Source organism: Artemia sp. Qi Xiang Cuo, chromosome 10 (assembly GCF_049724085.1).
Source record: "Artemia sp. Qi Xiang Cuo chromosome 10, ASM4972408v1, whole genome shotgun sequence".
NCBI lineage: Eukaryota > Metazoa > Arthropoda > Branchiopoda > Anostraca > Artemiidae > Artemia > Artemia sp. Qi Xiang Cuo.
The window spans coordinates 26,008,475-26,029,138 of NC_142803.1; the positions used below are offsets into that span (position 1 = coordinate 26,008,475).

General features: G+C 32.7%; 1 protein-coding gene across 1 annotated transcript in view; it reads left to right on the plus strand.

The window, feature by feature from the left end:
- Ctu2 (Cytosolic thiouridylase subunit 2) overlaps nt 1-20,664 on the plus strand; it is a 61,600-nt gene that overhangs the window by 26,961 nt on the left and 13,975 nt on the right. The window contains exons 3-5 of the mRNA XM_089095320.1: nt 5,384-5,586; nt 12,335-12,575; nt 15,337-15,472. Of these exons, the coding sequence (XP_088951446.1) occupies nt 5,384-5,586; nt 12,335-12,575; nt 15,337-15,472 (580 nt within the window). The remainder of the gene's footprint in view (nt 1-5,383; nt 5,587-12,334; nt 12,576-15,336; nt 15,473-20,664) is intronic.

A 20,664-nucleotide genomic window follows, 5' to 3' on the forward strand; every position in this document is an offset into this window, starting at 1 on the left:
CAAACACATCCAATAAAAACTTTGAGATAGCCATTTTGTTCAACGTAGTTGATTTCCACATAGAAATTATGTTTTTGAGGAGGACACTCCCCCACAGCCCTCAGGGCAAGGATTGTAAGTTATGCCCTGGGGGTATATAAGCTTTTTATAGAAATTTTTGTCGTAGAAACTTCAAAAAAGGCCTCATTCGATTGAAAATTCAAAGGGCTACCCTTTAAATGCCCTTTTTAAAAGTCGAAAGTGATTGGAGGGCAAATAACCCCCCTCTCACGCCAACCTTTTTTCCAAACACATCCAATCAAAATTTTGAGATTGCCATTTTGTTCTACGTAGTTGAAATTTCTGGAAATTAGGTCTTTGAGGATGACACCCCCCCCCCCCCCACAGCACTCAGGGAAAGGGTTGTAAGTTATGCCCCGGGGGCATATAAGGTTTTTGTAGAAAGTGTTGTAGAAACTTCAAAAAGGGCTTTTTTGATTGGAAATTTAAATGGCTAGTGTCCTTTTTAGTAGTCGAAAGTAATTGGAAGGCGTCTAACGCCCCTTCCACGCCCACCGTTTCCCAAAACATATTCAATAAAAATTTTGAGGTGGTCATTTTTTTCAATAAAGTTCAAAGTCTTGCAAATTATATCTTTGAGCAGGACACTCCCCTCACAGTCTTCAGGGCAAGGGTTATATGATTCTTATGGAAGGAATGCTCGTATAAAATTCAGAGAGGGCTCATTTGATTGGACATTGAAATTTCCCGTTCACTTTTTACGTGTCAAAAGATATCGGAGTTTAACCAGCACCCCCCCCCCCCTCACGCCCATTTTTCACAAATGTATCTGATAAAAATTTTGAGATAGGTGTTTTAATAAAATAGTTCAAAGATCATATAAAAAAAAACTCCGGTGTGGACACATCCCCCCTTGGTCCGGGGGTATGCGTTGGAAGTTATGCACTGGGGGCATATATGGTTCTTATGGAAGGGATGCTCGTATCAGATTCAAAGAGGGCTCATTTGATTGGAAATTGAAAGTTCTATTTCACTTTTTGAGTCGAAAGAGATTTGAGGGCATCTAGCCCCCCCCCCCTCTACTCCCTTTTTTCTCAAACCCTTCTGATAAGAACTTTGAGATGCCTTTTTTTTAAATTATTCAAAGACCATATAACGAAAACTCCGGGGTCGATACAGCCCCATCAGGACCCGAGGGTAGGCGTTGTAAGTTATGCCCTCGGGGAATATATGTTTCTTATGGAAGGGATGCTCGTAAAAACTTCAGAGAGAGCTCATTTGATTGGAAATTAAAAGTTCTGTTTTAGTTTTTGAGAGTCAAAAGAGATTGGACGGCAACTAGCCCATTTTTCCCGAATGCATCCGATAAAATTTTGAGAAAGCCATTAAGGTTAAAATTCTTCAAAAGTCAGTTAACAAAAATTCAGGTGTCGACACACACCCCCAGGGCCCGGGGGCAGGTGTTGTAAGTTATGCGCTGGGGCATATATGGTTCTTAGGAAATGGATGCTCGTATAAACTTCTGAGAGGGCTCGTCTGATTAGAAATTGAAAGTTCGAGTTCACTTTTTAATATTCAAAAGAGATCCGAGGGAAAATAGCCCCCCCCCCCCCACGCCTTTTTCCAGACCCATCTGATGAAAATTTTGAGATAAACATTTTTGTTTAAATAGTTCAAAAGTCGGATAAGAAAAACCATATGTATCTTGAACAGTCTTGGATAGTGTTAACAACATAAAATTGAATATTTGATGTATATTGATATCAATTATTGAAAGATCCATCAGTTCAAGAAGTTATTTCACAGTAATTTTATTCTTATTTTCAATGCTGTAAGAACCGGAAAAGAAAATATTTGTAATATAATTCACTTTCAGTTAAGCGCTAATGACGCAGTAGGCTTTTGGTTTGTATTCACTGTTAAGGAAGGGGGCGGTATCCCAACTCTTGTTTGTAGTGAAACTATATTCGTCTTGAATAACTTTAGAAAGACCTAATAAATTAATCTGAATATTTGATATTAATTGCTGAAAGCTCATCAGTTCAAAATTTTACTGTAATTTTAATGTTTATTTTCAATATTAAGTACAAAAGAAGATATTTGTCTTAAGATTGGTTTTCAGTAAAGCGCCAATGACGCAGAAGGTTTTAGACTTTAACAGTGAGAGAAGGAGTCGATGCCCAAACTTGTTCGTAGTGATTTTTGTTCGTTTCAAGCTTGATTTGCATTTTCAATTTAAGTTTCACTCGTTTTAAGATTTATTTATTCATTTACATTAATTTCTATTGTGTATTTGATTGCATTGATTGCTTATTTAATTTCTTTTCGTTTTAAGTTTCATTTATACTTCAATAGCAAAATGCTTTTTTTCGGTGTAAGCTTGATTTTCATATTCAATCCAAACATTACTCGCTTTAAGATCTATTTATTCATTTATATAATTACTTGTTGTATGTTTTTTGCTATCATTGTTTATTTAATTTCTGTTTGTTTTGGGTTTCATTTATTCTTTAATAATAATTTCCGGTCGTTTTGAATTTGAATTTTAACATGGATTTGTATCTGCTTATCCTAATTTTAAAATACCCTTTATTTTTCTTTGAAAAACTTATTTTTCAGAAAGTTTTTTTTTTAATTAATCGGTAAAGCGCCAATGACGCAGTAGGCTTTGGACTCTTATAGTTTGGAAGGGGACATTAGCCAATCTCTTGTTTGTAGTTATTTTTGTTCGTTTTAATCTTGATTCGCATATTCAACTGATGTTTTACTCGTTTTTAGATTTATTTATTCATTCATATTAGAACCTGCTTTATGTTTGTTCTCTATTATTGTTTATTTAATTTCTGGTCGTTTTGAGTTTGAATTTTAACAGGTATTTTGTATCTTCTAAGCTTATGTTTAAAATGGCCTTTACTTTTCTTAGAAAAACTTATTTTTTGGAAATTTTTTTTTTAATTAATCGGTAAAGCGCCAATGACGCAGTAGGCTTTGGGCTTTTACAGTTTGTAGGTGACATTAGCCAATCTCTAGTTTGTAATTATTTTGTTCGTTTTAAGCTTGATTTGCATATTCAATTTACGTTTTACTCGTTTTTAGATTTATTCATTCATTCTTATTAGTACCTGCTTTATGTTTGTTTGCTATTATTGTTTCTTAAATTTCTGTTTGTTTTGGGTTTCAGTTTCTCTTTAATAGTAATTTCTGGTCGTCTTGAGTTTGAATTTTAACAGGTATTTGTATCTGTTGAGCTTAAGTTTAAAATGGCCTTTACTTTTCTTTGAAAAACTTATTTTTCGGAAAGTTTTTTTTTTAATTAATCGTAAAGCGCCAATGACGCAGTAGGCTTTGGGCTTTTACATTTTGTAGGTGACATTAGCCAATCTCTAGTTTGTAATTATTTTGTTCGTTTTAAGCTTGATTTGCATATTCAATTTACGTTTTACTCGTTTTTAGATTTATTCATTCATTCTTATTAGTACCTGCTTTATGTTTGTTTGCTATTATTGTTTCTTAAATTTCTGTTTGTTTTGGGTTTAATTTATTCTTGAATAGGAATTTATGATCGTTTTGAGTTTGAATTTTAACAGGTATTTGTGTATGTTGAGCTTAATTTTAAAATAGCTTTTACTTTTCTTTGAAAATCTTATTTTTCGGAAAGTTTTTTTTTTAATTAATCGTACAGCGCCAATGACGCAGTAGGCTTTGGGCTTTTACATTTTGGAAGGGGAAATTAGCCAATCTCTTGTTTGTAATTATTTTAACATCAAAGTATAAAAATTAGTATCAAAGTAAAGAAAGTATCAAAATAAACAAAGTGTCAATGTAACAATGAGCAACTTGCATAATTTACAGCCCTTGCCCCGTAAATCATTGTTGCCCCAGAAATTAGTAAATCAAAGTAACAATAATCAAGTCGCATAAATTACAATCCATACCTCGGGGGCTGGGGAGGGGGGTTCAACCCTGAAAGTGTAGTTATTTAGCCTCTGGACTGTTTTGAATAAAATAGTTATCTCAAAGTTTTACCGGATGTATTTGTTATGAGGTGAGGGCTGGTTGCCTTTTATCACTTTTGTCTCCTAAAAAAGGAACTAGATCTTTCAATTTCCAATCAAACGAGTCTCTTCCAAATTTTATACGACCGCCCCTTCCATAAGAGCCTTATGTGCCCCTGGGGTTAAAGCCCTTGTCGCATGGTTCTGGGGGGTTGTATCGGCCCCGAGGGCATTTTGTATGATTTTTGGACTATTTTGAACAAAATGGCTCTCTCAAAATTTCGATCTGATGTACTTGGGGAAAAGAGAGCCCGGGGGGATAGTTGCCCTCTGATCGATTTTGACTAATAAAGAGGGAATTAGAACTTTCAATTCCCAACCAAATGAGTGTCCTCAAAAGTTTATACAACCGCCATTTCTATAAGAACTTTATAGGCCCCTGGGACATAACTTACTACCCTTGTCCCCGGGCTCTGGGCGTTTTTGTCGATCCAGGAGGCTTTGTTATATGATCTTTTGACTATTTTGAATAAAATGACAAATGAGCCTCCTCCAAAGCTGTACAACCGCTACTTCCATAAAAACCTTATATGCTTCAGGAGCATAACTTACGACCCTTGTCCCTGGACTCTGTGGGTTTTCGTCAACCCTGGAGACGTTGCTATATGATCTTTGGACTATTTTGAACAAAATCACTGTCCCAAAATTTCAATAAAAAAAAGAGGGCGTCGGGGAAGCTAGTTGCCCTCCGATCACTTTTGACTCTTGTAAAGGGAACTAGAACTTTCAATTTCCAGTCAAAAGACCAACTTGGTAATTTGTAAAGAAATTAGACGATTGAAGAAAATTTTGAGACCTTTTATGTTTTGCTTTTTCAAGTATTCCACAAAAAAGTGACAAAATAGAAAAAGGGTGGTGATTAGATGGGCTTTCAGGAGTCGCCTTTGTGAAGTGGAATTATCCTTGCTTCTTTAAAAGCAGAGGACAAAATTCCTGTTGTAAATTCATTGTACGCTCAAATGATAAAATTGCTTCAGACAAAATTTCTTTAACAATTGTAGAAGTAGATCCATCTGTTCCCGCTGAATTACCTGGTTGGAGGTCACAAACTATTTGTATTGTTTCAAACTGAAATATAGGCCCAAGAAAAATCGAGTTACTTCGAGGACGTGGAGGGTGCGAAGAAAATTGTTTATAACTACTTGAATCAAACTGGTTCATTACTGATTAACAAAAAAATGTAATTACAAAACATAATACGAGTAAGACAGTGTTAATTTATAAAAAGCATTCTGAAATGGACATTTCTCTCCGATTTTTTTTTTAAATTTAACTGATTTAATTTCTTTTGTTTTCTTTGTTCATTGATTTATTTATTCTTTTTTCAGGGATTGTTTTGTAATATATGTAAATCACAAGTTCTGTTCAACTATTGGTAAAATGCGAGCAGTACGTCATGGAGATAAAGTTTTGATTGCTTTTTCTGGTGGAATTTCTTCTTCAGCAATGGTGCATCTTGTGAGAGAAAGTATTGAGAGAGCCGGATCCCAACGAAGACTTCTATTTCAGCCAACTGTTTTTCTCATTCTAGGTTACTTTTTGTTCTATAAAGATATGTGGGCTAGAGTATCAGTCGGTAATATGCGGCTCATAAGCCGCGGTGCAACTCGCCAGAATCTCTTCATAATTCTGATTAAAAAAGTTCCAGAATCAAAATAAACTGCAATAAAAGAACAAATGCGTTAAAACTCTCTTCACGGACGCGTCAACTTGAATAATTGGATATCAGTGGCACTTCGTACAATTCATGTCCAGATTTTCATCCCAGCGTACTTTAAATTTTTTGTTTTTGTATTTTCAAGGAAATCTAAAAATACGACCACACCCCTGCATAACATTACGGGCAAAAAATGAGAGAAAATAGATTGAGGATGAAGTTTGAGAAATGGATTGGAAGTGTTAGGTGTAGTAGTCCTGTGTGTAGTAAAATATTCTATTTGTAATTAGTCAATCGTTATTGATTACTAATTTTTTGGTGTTAAAATTGAAATTCGTGGATTTGGACGCTTGTTTTCAAAGGGATTATTAGTTGTTGAACACTAATGCTAATAATCTTCATATTTGTTTTTCTTAAGGTCTCAACCCTGTTAGGCTGGAAAAATCTTTCTTTTTATAAATTATCTGTTTGATCAGATGTTTAACATTTGATTAGAAATTTTAATCTCAAAGTTAAACCATAATTGAAAACGTTTTTACATACGTTTTTATGGATTATATTATGGATTAGCGTTTTAACTGAAAATGTTTTCACATACGTTTATGTAGATTATATTTTACTCCCTTTCTGCGGCTCTTCATTGGATTTATTACAGTTGTAAAAAAGTTATTAAGCTCTTTGCGCTAAAAATTTTGCCAATCACTGGATTCGATCATTGCGAATGAGACAGTTAGTTAAAAAAAAAATACATCCAATAAGTTCACTTATTAGCTCATACTGGTGGCAAGATCCTGGGAGAAGATTGTAGTAATAAAATTATTTTAAATATCAACATAAAATGATGGGGGACTATGAGCGATTATGAACAAGAGGATGGTTCAAGCCTCCTGAGGCCAACACAACTGTGTGCGCTCCTCCTCTATCCCGGTCTATTCAAAGCTTCTGTCTTTGCACCCCCCCCCCCCCAGGAAATTCACATTTCCTTTTAGTATTTTTTCACGATCTCTTCCCACTCCATTTAAGGACGGCATTCTTTTCGTTTGGCCCGATGGATGACCGAAACGGAAAATATTTTGCAATATACATCCTTCATCTGCAAAATGTGTCCTAGACTTCCCTGTCTTTTTCTCATTATAGCCGTAGAAAGGGCCACATTTTTCGTACAGCTAACTTTTTGAAATACGGTCAGTCTAACGGGTCCCAAAACAATTGGTATATAAATGTTAAAGCAAAAGAAATAATCCTGTTTGTTTTTGCACAGTTCACTAGAATTTGACGTGCAGTACTATTGTCTTTTTGTTTAAAAAGTCACTTGATATAAAATGTAGAATAAATTATTTTTTTGATAAGATAACTACTGAAATGCCACCTACCTTGTAACAGCTAAAGTAATCTACTTAGTGACTAACTCAATTAGATGGGTGATTTACCTATTTTGAAAACGGTTAACCTCTAAGAGTGGAAACTGGCGCTAGCTACATTTTTTCCATGGTTTGTTTCCACTATTTTTTATTTTCTTTTGGTTACCTCATAGTTTCTAGGCTATATAGTCCCAGATTAACCCCCTACCCGTCCCACCACCCCTGCGGTGACCCATTTTCCAAATATAGTAATTATTGCAGTCTCAATTTTATACTAGCCCATCTAATTGAATCGGATTAAACTTTATTAAACAAAAAATCAACACAATTTAATCATTTGACAAGTAGCCGTTCAAGAAGAAACAATGCTCCCAGGACGAACGACTACAACAACCAATATCAATAATTTCATCTAAATAACTCAATATATATACATATACATACACATACACATGTATACACATACAATAATAAAATAAATATAAATAAATAATAAAATAATAAAATAAATATAAAAAATCAATCTCTCGTAAGTATATATATATATATTTTATATATATATATATATATATATATATATATATATATATATATATATATATATATATATATATATATATATATATATATATATATATATATATATATATATATATATATATATATATATATATATATATATATATATATATATATATATATATATATATATATATATATATAATGCCTAGTCTAATGGCATAACTATAAGCTACAAATCATAAAAAAGTTGCTGATTCGTTTTGTTAAAAATAAGATTATTTGGCATTATTAACCAAAGGTACATGAGAAATAAGTCCGAAAACAATATAAAATTCACAAGAAAACATTATGAGCCTAATAACCAATTTTCACTTTAGGCTATAATATACAATTTTTCATGAATCATATTTTTGGGGTCACTTCTCAGTTCAATCGGGTTTTATTAAAACAAATAGAAATAATTAAACATCTTTATGCAAATAACGCACGTTGAGTCCCTTAAAAAAAATAACGATTCCTCCTAATCACGCTTTACGACTCTCGCTTTACTCTTCAACACAACCACATCCTTCATCCTTACAATTCATTAACTAAGAGATTCCCCCCCTTCCTCCCTGAAAGCACAGCTACCTTAACCTTACAAAATAGTAATAAGTAAATAAAAAAACAAACCGATATAATAATGAATAATTAAAAAAAATCAATTATTAATTAACTCTATTTTTTGAAATTCAATAAGATATTTTTTCAAATTATTTTTAAAAGACCCAAGGGAGCTCCTGCATCTCAGCTCTTTTGGAAGCACGTTCCACACTTTTGCGCACGCCTTATCCGTTGCAATATCCGTGTTAATCTTCGTAAGAAAATATTTTAAAGCTCAAACATTTTAAAGTTTTATATTTAAAGCTCTTTTCTTTTCATCAAAAGTTCAAAGAATATTTATTTTAATAGATTAAATTTTGTATATTGTGCCTTTTGTCTAATTTCAGTGGTTCTTTTTAGAACTAATAGATTTATTTTTGAACGGCTTTTCAAATAATTTGATTTAAACGGTAAACGTTAGCCTTTATAATGGCTTTAAAATGGAAAAAGTATTTGTCACTTTAATTTCTCTAAAAAGGAAAATACATATAAAACATGTAAGAACAAGTATATACTTTAAACAGTAATAGTAAATGTACGTAGCTACATAATGCGGGTGTGCAAACTTCTTGGGTTTGAGTTTGAAATCCTCCGTGCAAAAAACAGCCTCTTTTGGCTTGTTTTATTATATCTTTGGTGCTGAATTTAGTTCAAATTTTCAGCAGTAAGCATTGGTTTACTTCCGATTTCCAGCCTCTATAGAATATTTTTTTTCAATTTGAAATAAAAAACAAAAAGAATTCAGGCCAGTTCGGGTTTCAAATCTGAGGGTAATACAATCCCAATAGATATTGATGAGCAATCTATTCCCTAAAGCAAGGTATGCACACATGCAGGCAGGGTCCTAAAAGGAAATATCAGGTTTGACCCCCCAACCCCTTGAAACATTCCTCCGACTCGTAAAAAATTCTTCTAAAAATGTATATAAACAATGGATTTTTGCATAGGGATAGGACGTTCTTTTGTTAGCCCCCCTCCCTCCCTCGAATTAACGACCTCTATTACGACCCAGTTTTTAAGTTTCGCGGTTCATAAAACAAAATAAATAATAATAATAAAAAAAAATGGTTTTGGCATTGCAGAAACTTACAGTAAAAGATCTAGATTGTTCAAAGGAATTATTCCTCTATTATATAATTATAATGATTAGATAAATTAGTTAGATAATATGATCATAATTAGATAAACTAGATTGTTGTTTTATGTTACCATTCTTCTATAAAAAATAGATTGAAGCAACTAGGTTGCAAAAAAGAGTCGTGAGAATCGCTAAGCTGTTACAGTATAAAGTTCTTGGGTTATCCGATCTATTTGAGACTACCCTTCCATAAAATTACTAAGAGCAAAGGTGTTATAAGATCGGTTGTTCAAGTTAAGCTTAAGATTTGGTGAAGTAAGTGTTGATTTACAAAATGAAAGGAAATTGTGAATTTGCCATATTATGGTATGGCGCGCTCATTTTGCCTGGGTAATGAAATTTTTCATCTGATGAGCCCTGATATGTGGTGATCACCTGAGGAATATCAAATTGTTGTAGATTTTAGGTGCTATAGCTTGGTTTTGGGACAATGACTTATACTTATTGGTGTTGATTTTGCTCTATTTTGGACTTCGTTTTTGGATTACCGGATTAGATATAATGTTTTTTCCTAAGTGATTGGATGGAGAGTAAGGTCTATACCTTGTTCAAGTGCTCATTTATTTCAGTTACTAAAGTAGGAAGACGGTTTTTTTTTTTTTTTTTTTTTTAATACATTATATTATATATTTACTAAAGTAATTACCGTAATACATTATATTACGTTTTTTCGTGCCCAAGTGAAGCAGGATAAGTATTTCTATTGTCAACGTTAGTGAGTCATCTGTGGATTGTTTATCATCCCCATTCCCCAGCTGACAGGATATTGAAATGCTTGCCAAAACCTCTGAACCTTATGCATCCAATTTGAGCAATACACATACAGTCTGTTTACAGAACATACAGAACATACCCACGCAGTTTTCTTCATCACTTCTAAATGATATTCGTTGCTTTTTAGATAAATTGTTAACACTTGATAGAACCTGCTACACAGCCTTTTTGCAAATTCTGTGTTACTGTTTGTTGGCAAAGGTAACCACCGGAGCATAGGCGACCTTGCCATTAAACCCATCACAACCCAGAAGGGTGCATTCGAGCATTACACAAATCACCAGCAAGCACAATTTAACAGAAATTATGCTGTAACCGCATAGAACTTTATTTCTGTTTTGGGAAAAGGCCAATTATTACTATCAATCAATTGCATAAAACTAGAACCATGATGAGGAAAACGTAATTCTTGCTTACTGCTGAATACGTATTATTTTGCAGGAGGGAACAGCTTATTCCTCAGAGGAAGGAAGATTCTAGTTCCATTTGGATCACGAAACCCAGTCCACCTCATAGTAATGGCAGCTTTTACCTCTTCTGTGAGTGTATGTGACGAAATTTAAATAAATATCTTTCTGTGACCCCATAATTTTATCCAATGTTTCAGAATGTTTTGGTTGTCGCAAATGAAGAACTTTATCAGTAATCCATTTTCAAGAAAATTGAATCGCAAACCCTTGTATTTTAGTGCTTGCCGACGAAACAGCAGATATTTCTAGCCTTAAACACCGATCTGTTTGTGTCTGCTACATCACCGATGTAGGCCTTCAGAAGGTTTTTTTTTGTGTTTGTCGATTACTAATTTATCTGGACAACCTCTTGCTTCGTCAATCGTAAAAGGAAGAAGGGGAAGAAATTGTCATTTAGAAATTGTCTTGAACATGCTTGCTGTAGGCCTATTAAACTTGACAAAACTGCTTGGTCGAATTTTTGAATCTATTATGTGTATCAATACTTGGCCTTTTCTACTTCTATTTTGAAGCTAGTTGATCTGTGTGTGTTCCTTTCTTTCTTTGTATTACAAGTCTTTGATTGTATCTTGTTGTATTTGGTACCCCCCTCCAAAAAAAAAAATATGGCCCTGTCTACATGCTATGTATTGGTTATCATCTTTTTAAATAATTTCAGATATGTTAGCTTTATTTAAATTTTTGTGATTATCTCTTTCTGGAATTCAAGGAAAATGGAATGACGGGTGGAGCATAGTAATAAAAACAAAGAATTGAAAGAGTCCTTCAGAATTCCAATCATTTAACTCTGCTTTTCATGTTTTGGAAATTTTGGCGTAAAAACATATGATTAATTAATGGCTTTATGTGTTCTGAATGACTGGATTGTTAGCCCGAAAGCCAGGGATGGATCCAGAATTTTTTAGGGGGAGGGGGGGCAAAATAGGTTGATCAGATAAAAAAATTAGGGGGTGCAAAATAGGTTGATCCGATAAACTTGCGTTAGGAGCAAGTTTAATTCGAGCAAACTTGAGTCAATTAAGTAAATTACACTACTTTAGACTACGATAGAGGGGGGGACCCTTGATCTGCCTCTGCCGAAAGTATCAACAAATTGCTTGACAAAATTAGTCATGCAATTTCAAAGAAAGGAGTCATGCCTAAAATTCAAATTCACTTTGTATCGGATAGGAAATCCTTAAAAACATGCAAAAAAGTTTAAAATTCAGTGCTAACAAAAATTAAATTAAAATAATACAACTAAAATTAAATACAGGAGAAAAGAAGTTTTAAAAGTTTAAAATCGCAGCAAAAAAAAGATATTAAAGAAAAAAAATGTTTTAAAAATTGCGTGAGGCCAACACAGCGGCGCAAATCTGTGTCAATTGTTTTCTTTCCGAATAATTCTTGAAAAGGGGGACGAAGTAAAAACTGTCATATCTTATCCTAAATAATCTTTGAAACTTTTTGAAAAAAAATTGAATTGAGTAGTATCATACCTTCGTCAAATAATTCTCTAATCTGTAAACGAGTATTTGCTTTATGAAGGGTTCATTTAAATGAAATTCTTCCAATTCTACATCAAATTATATCAAAATTTCAGCCTATAGAGGATCATACTTGCCTGGGCATGCCTATACCTAAAGTTTTAGTCCAAAGGCTATTAGACTACAACTGCCAGTTTGGGGACATAGATTCTTTTTTAATTGGGGGTTTAACCAAGCTCCTTTTTTCAGAGAAGTCAATTTCTTCATGCTATGGAAGTGAAGAAGATTGTGTTAAAACGGCAGCTAGATTTTGTCAGAACTATGATTTACCCTTTGCATGGTGTCATTTAGATGAATATTTTAACGAATCTCCACAGTTTTACACGGAAGTTGAAGATTTTCCGCCTTCCAGTAAACAGGCTCAGTTGAAGGAATTATTCAAAAAGGTAAATTCACTGACAGCTAAGGAAGATCTCTTGAAGAGGATCAGGTTAGTGCTTTGTTAATCTTCCATTAAGACCAAGGAGAGCTAATTAGATAGTTAAGGTAAGGAGTGGACCCTCAGTTTTTCTTCAGGTCGTTCGATAGCTAAAAAAAATCACCATATCTCGTCCATTTCAAGCTTTTTTTTTAATTTGTGTGGCTAAACTATTCGGAATTAATTGGACGGTTTTGTTATAACTTGCATGGCTTAGATAAGAGATCTGAATAAATGACAATAAACTATAAGCCGAAATCTACTATCCCGGAAATCTTAGAAAAACCATTTAGCTTCTCCAGTTTTTGTCAGAGATAGAAATATTCAGGTTTAATGAAACTTCCATCATTAGAAAGCGTAAATATTGTTCTTTTTTTCTTTTTTTTTATTGGACGGTGCAGGATTTTTTTAGAGTTCAGGAAAGGGCAGTCCCTAAAAATTGTCTTGCATATCTGCTGGGAAAACATTAAAAATAAACTCAAAAGAAGTCTCATTGACAGTCTGATTTGTCAGCTTTTGAAGTTTCTTGTTGGGCTAACTGCCTTGGTTGAAATCTTTGCGGACACAGGATGAACATTATTTGTGTTATACGTACATTGATTATACAGCGTTGTGCTTAACAATTAGTAAGAAACTACAGGTTTCCTTTGTTCTAAGCTAGTATTTCGAACTGTTGACTTATCTAAATAACCCTATCTGTTTATACTATAATTGTTTCGGAAGCTCTCTTTCGTGTTGAGAAAAACTTGCTAATGAACCCTATGTCTTTGAGACTGTCAGCCGACGGCAAGACTCGCAAAATGAAAGTTTTGGTATCTAACGTGCTTAGTAATAGGCTTTGGAGAGTTGTTGTAGTTCTAGCGTGAGGAGCATAGCATGATTGACCCTAGGTGAAAATTCCGAACTATGGCTTACACTGTCTTTTTTACGATGTCGGGCCATTTTTTTTTCTGCTTCTGAAATAAAAGTCTAACGTTCAAATCAAGAAAAACCCTTTGCCGTTTATAAAACTCGATTCAAAGAGTCAAAAGATATAATATTTCGGGTAATATTTTAGTTTTTTTTGTAAAAATTTAGTGAATGGGTAAACCAGTAGATCAGCAGCTCTCCAGAAGGGGACATGCTGCAACAAAAAGAGAGACGTTTTTAGATAGATATTTATTGCGTTTTTGACAATTCGTTGGGTCTAGTTGCTCCATTAAATTAGATATTATTTTTGTAACAATTGATCGTCGATATACTTCGTGTAGTGCTATTAGTCTCGTTACTTCTTTGGAGCTCGAATTCTCACCAATTTCCAGTTTCATGTACCGTTGTCATCGCAATAACCTCGACTTGCTTTTTAGCAATATGCATCCAGTGTTTTGTTTATTTTGTTCGCACTTGCTGCATAGAATATGACCGTAGAAAGTTGTAGGAGGGCTCATTGTATAGCACATTGATTGCCTTAGAACTTGTTGAGGGCCAAAACCGATCAGAGAATAGCCAGCCGTCTTTTCGACACCGTCTGTTTTCTTGGAGTCTATCTTGTAGCAGGTCAAAATCTTAGGTAGTTATATTAATAAGAGGAGTTGACAGTTAAGAAAGTGTGTGGCCTGTTACATATGTGGCCTGTTAAATATGTTACTTGTGTGGTCTGTTAAATGTGTGTCCACCACGAGATTCAATATCTTATTGGAAAAAGAATCGTACGAAAATATTGTTCTAAACAACTGGAGGACCCTTGTCCCTAAATTCATAGCCGTTAGACAAGTAGCATCTTTTTCTCTTCTCGATTGATCAGGAACCAATAATCATAGAGGGAATGATTAAAGATGATCAGAGGGCTGTCTCAAATCAAAATATGACAAATATGTATTTCAGGTATGATTTCTAAGTTCCATCAAACCTAATATCTAAAGATTTATCAAGTTTGTATTACAAATGTTGGGCTATGGTATTTTTTGCAAAATGTTTGACTATATCCCTCTGAACAAAGACCCTAGATTTTGCAAAGAGCCCATTTTAAAACTAAGAATTGTTAGATGAACTGTTATGCCTTGTTGAAATCAGAATTTTTCATAGATTTGGTTTTACGTAATCACTGGCGTCTTGAGCCAGTGACGCCAGTGATAAACTAGGCTGAAAGGGATTAACTAGGGAAAAGACCAAAAGGGTAAACTAGACTGTTAATTAAATTGATGAAAATATAGATGATGGGATATTACCATTTTTAAGCCCAGGAAAATCAGAATCAATGAAAAATTTCATTAAAAGCTGAAACACTAAATGTACCTCCTTTGACTTGTGATCATTCAGGAAACATTTGAGGAGTACGATGGAAGGGCCCAATGCCATCCCCATCCCCTAACCTAATAAGTAGTTTTGCCTTTTTCTACTCTTGATGCAGTCATGTATTAGTGAACTGAATTATATACATATTTTTCATAGGTTAAAAATTTCATGAGTATGAGCTTAGACTAATTTGCTTCAAATCAAAATTTTAAGGTATCGACCGTTTTTTTCCTTTTTAGTAGATCGTATGTTTAGGTACAATCTTTATTAAGAAGCTACAAGCTAAACGTCAATCAATGGCTTTAATCAACCATATTCATAGACGAGAAAAGGAGAGCTGGTAGATTCGGCTTATGGAACATCTTTTATTGCAAAAATATCGTGTGTCTTTTATTGCCAATATAGTCGTGTGTATATGCATCAAATAATACCGTTTTTCAGCCCTTATTGGATGTGTGTTTACCTCTTTCTTTTATTTATTATTTGTTTTGTTCTCTAGGACAGAACTTCTAATCCGTGTAGCTAAATTGATGGACCATCCAAAAATATTTGTTGGTTCAAACAGTTCAAGAATAGCAGCCGACCTCTTGACATTTGTTGCTCAGGGTCGTGGAAGCCAACTTCCATTCGAGATAGTATGTTTTTTTTTCTTCCTTTTTTAACAATGCATTAAATGTTCTTGCGTCCTTAAAAAAAATCATTTATTGCATTTCTATATATTCCTTTGCAATTCTTTGAAAAGAGTCAAAATTTTGTATCGTGTGACTTTCTTATAGAATTTAAAAAAGTGTCACGCGAGTGTCTTATTCTTGTAGCTAATTTTAATCCACCCCTTGCATTATGACCTATTTAAAATTTTGACACCAGCCGAAATCTTGGGATAGCAGAGTTTAAAATTTTGACCCCAGCTCAAATCTTGGGATAGCAGAGTTTAAAATTTGGACTTCAGTTCAAATTTTGGGATACCACAGTTTAAAATCTGGACACCAGCTCAAATCTCGGGATAGCACGGTCTAAAGTTTGGACACTTGCTTAAGTTTTGGGACAGCATAGTTTAAGATTTGGACACCCGCTCAAATCTGGGGACAGCACAGTTTAATAGTTAGACATCAGCTCAAATCTTGGGACAGCATATCAATTTCTCATATTTTGACCTATAGACAATTCGGACATCAGCTCAAATATTAGGACAGTACAGTTTTGTGTAAAGAATTGTAGTCTGTTCCAAAGACAACCGATGAAAATCACCACTATGAATCGGGTAACACTTATGTCGAACAGCTTACATATATATATATATATATATATATATATATATATATATATATATATATATATATATATATATATATATATATATATATATATATATATATATATATATATATATATATATATATATATATATATATATATATATATATATATATATATATATATATACATATATATATACATATATATATATATATATATATATATATATATATATATATATATATATATATATATATATATATATATATATATATATATATATATATATATATATATATATATATATATATATATATATATACATATATATATATATATATATATATATATATATATATATATATATATATATATATATATATATATATATATATATATATATATATATATATATATATATATATATATATATATATATATATACATATATACATATATACATATATACATACATACATATATATATATATATATATATATATATATATATATATTTATATATATATATACATATATATATATATATATATATATATATATATATATATATATATATATATATATATGTATATATATATATATATATATATATATATATATATATATATATTTATATATATATATATATATATTCTTGTCAATACAGATAATTTTCTAATTTTCTTCCTTATAATTGTCAGAAACTATTTTTTAGTCGAAATCACTTATTTTGCGATCTCTAATGCATTTCATTACCATCTTTTTTCTAGCTGTTTAACGATGAAAAAAATTTAGAGAATTAAAAATAACAAGTTTTGATGCATTATAAAAACGAACTATAACTCAAAAATAGCTCAAAGACAATGTTTTTGAGTTAAAATATGTTTCTAGACGTTTGAAAATACCAGTATACTTAACATTCTTTATTTATGAGGAAAAATGATGGTTGATGGACAAGGTATTATGATGTAATTCTATGTTTTTTAATTTGTTTAAATAAAGAAATAAAGTCTGGTCAAACTTTTTCTATTATGTGTTTAATTCTTTTTTTGTTTATCAAGTTGGAAGAAAGAATTAAATGATTTTGACTTGAATCTGTAAATTCAGTCAGAGCTTTTAAGCCATTAACAGAAGTAATTCGATTTGAATTTCCTGCGAAATGATGATTACGAATCGAACAATAATTTATTTCTTGCCTATCTAGTTTAATGGGAATGACGGAGTATGGTAAGAATAGGCAGATAACACCACACTAATACGCGAACAATCTGATTTATGAACTGGAATCATTGTCAGTTCATTGTAAAGTTGATAATTCTTTGACATCCCACTCTAAACGTTGTGTGTCAAAAGTGCTAATTCGGTGTAAACCCCATGCGAATTGACTATTCGCTTACCTGCCAATTTAACACAAGTTAAATGGGAATTGCGGAGTACGGTGAGAAAGCGGAAATGGTAAAAAAAATATGACAGATAACACTTCACCAGTACTTAAACTATCCCATTTATAAATCGTCAATTTTATGCAGCATCAGCTCGTTGTCATGCTGACGATTTTGGACATCACACCCCCAGAATCGTTACTAGCCAAAATGTTTTTTTTGGGGGGGGCAAGAGATTTTACCGACTGGATGGTTATTTTTACAAGTGACCAAAAACATTGGGGGGCGTCCCTCCTCCCCCATACGTGACGGCCCTGTTCACTCCAAACGTTGCATGTTCTCGGCTTCCACAGTTGGCACATTTAGTTTTATACTTGCACGAATTTTGTCTATTGCTGCTATGCAGCCCAGCACAGCATGCACTCCTGTCACTTTTTTCACAGGTGGAAGCTGTGTGTCCCAGACCTTGACACTCATAGCATCATAAATGGATGTATCTCTATTTCAAAACTTTGAAACGGTTATAATGGTGGACATATCTCACCTAAATGAATTTAAAGTCATGCTGGTATAATCTATTGACCCTAAGTAGAGTCCTTGTTCTGTTTCTTCTTATAGTTTCTTCAATTTTTTACGTAGGCAGATAAAAGTATTTACGGAATCAATTATTAATGGTCGGATGCAAACAAATAAATAAACAATGCTTCTAATAATTAGATACAGAACAAGCAAACTGAGGGGAACTGTTTATATGTTTCTTGGCAATAAGGGGCACTTTGAACTAAGGTCAATAATGAAAATTAAATATTTTCTCCTTTGCCTCCTCCCCCCCCCGAAATCTTAAACACTAACACTTTAATGCTATAGAATTCCTCCTTTAGTACTCTTGTTCAAGGGCTAGGTCAAAGAGTCAACTTTTCAATCTTGATTTTTTTTTTTTTTTTTTTTTTTTTTTTTTTTTTTTAACTTGATAAATTGCTTTGCAAAGCAACTAAAATTATCAAAATTATCAAAATTGACAGTTAAATCGCAGCGATGAGCGAATTTTGCTCCCGTGTAAACCTAGGGTTAATCCTATTGTAGCGCAGCAAAATTAGCTTTTCATGGAATCCATGGAAACCCATAGCTTTAGAGGTGGAATTCAACCCCCCCCCCCACACCACCACCAAAAAAAATTATACCTAATGAATCAAAACTAAAAATAGATAAAATCAGCAAAATGATTGAATGCATTGAGTACTTCCCATTAAAAGTAAAGAATCGGAGTGCGTAGATTGCAAAAATATTAGCTATTTTGTGGTTTAAGTTAGAGGTCTTAGGTAAGTTTTTATAAGTAAAAAAAAGCTGTGTTGAATGTTAGCCTAGAAATAGAAGAAATCTACGGAAAAGAACTGATTTTTTCTAACTCCTAATTGAATTCGCTGCATGAATGAGATTTTCATAAATAGACGTAGGCTACAGCATGATGACCCAGAAAGAAATGTTTTTGTTTGGTTAAAATCCCTTTTTCTTATCATCTTATAAGGGTTTTTCTTATATTAGACTCTATGTTCGCATTTTTTTTTTTTTTTTTTTTTTTTTTTTTTTTTTTTTTTTTTTATAATTAGGGAAGAACTACTGGTTGGAACTCAAAATCACCTTTACGGGTTTTAGGACTAGTTTACGATAAATTTTCATTTCGGGAAGTTCTGTGCATTTAGCATAAATATATTTTAGGTTTTGTGAAAATATGTTGTTCTGTAGAGAGGAATGAATAAACTACTATTACTTGGATGGATAGAGTGCTTTTTTGTTCCTACTATTCACCCTGTTTAGAAGTCTGAACCCCATGAAATGATGTAAAGAAAAAGTATATTTTCTCAGATTTGGAAATAAATAGAGAGTCTGGAAATCTGGGTAATGACTCAATTTTTAATAATATATTAAAAATTGTACCTATTGCTAAAGAATCAAGGACATAAAAATATTTGTTGCCCCTAGATCCATCTTAGGTCTGTTTAAAACGGAGTCCGTGATCTTCGAAACTTTTTCTTAGGGTTGTTTTAAAATTAGAAGTTTTTGAAGCAGTACCAAATTTTTGTCAGTGTTGCCAATTTAAAATATGCAAATAAATAAGTAAAATTGATTTGTCAAATTTGACAACACATTTCGTCTGTAAGACTTCAAACATTGCCAATCTGTTGATTCCAGAGACAAATGCCCCTTCAAGGGAAGCTGCACTTTCTTAAGATATTTAGTACTTCATGTTTTCTGCTGATTTTTCATCCACGTTTCTTTTTTTTAAATTTGGTGCCCGCTACTGCCAAAACTACATAGCTGTTAGTGGAAGTCTTTTTCATTAAAAATGCGATTTCCAATTTTCATACTGTTTTCAGATAGGCCTACATGTGGTTGAGTAGCTTTTCCACTACATAGCAGTAAATGGAAGTCTTTTTCATTAAGATTGGAATTTCCTATTTTTCTACTTTTTTAAGATACATGTGGTTGAGTAGCTTTCCACTTAAATAATTCCTGTAGTCAGATTTCGTTATCACTCTGCTTCGTACTTGAAAATATGTGACTCGGTCATTGAAAATCTCCATGTAAACCAATTAAATTGATTTACAATTTAATTTATAATGTTATAAATTGAAATATATTGTTATCAATTAATCTCTATGTAAATTTAACTATTAATTGCTGAATTGCCTCGTATGCCAACAAGAGCATTATTTTTCAACAGAGTTAATAACTATTTGTTCATTTTTTTTGTCTAGTATAACTTCAGTTATTTTCTGGATGCGTAGGAAGTAGCTCAAAGTATACATGTTGTGATTAACTGGATTGATTTGGGAGTAACGGTTGCAGTTTCTAATCATTTTTAATTTTCGTCTTTATCAGTTTTTGGTTTCATCCTTGCCAAAGACGCCTTGTTTTATACAAGCGGAATAATTACAACTGCTCATTTTTTGCAAATTATTGCTTTTTCAAATTGTTTAAAGAAAATACAAAGAAGGCCATTTTTCAATGAAAATACCCCCAAAAAAGGTATTTTCCAAATTTAGGGGACAAAAATCTAGGGGGTGCAGCCCCCCCCCTATCCCCTCTTTCTATTGACACCACTGATTGTATGGAATCTCTGAACTATTCTTAACTAAACATGATTTGCCCTATATCTTTCCTGTTAATCAGTCGAAGTGTCATTGTAT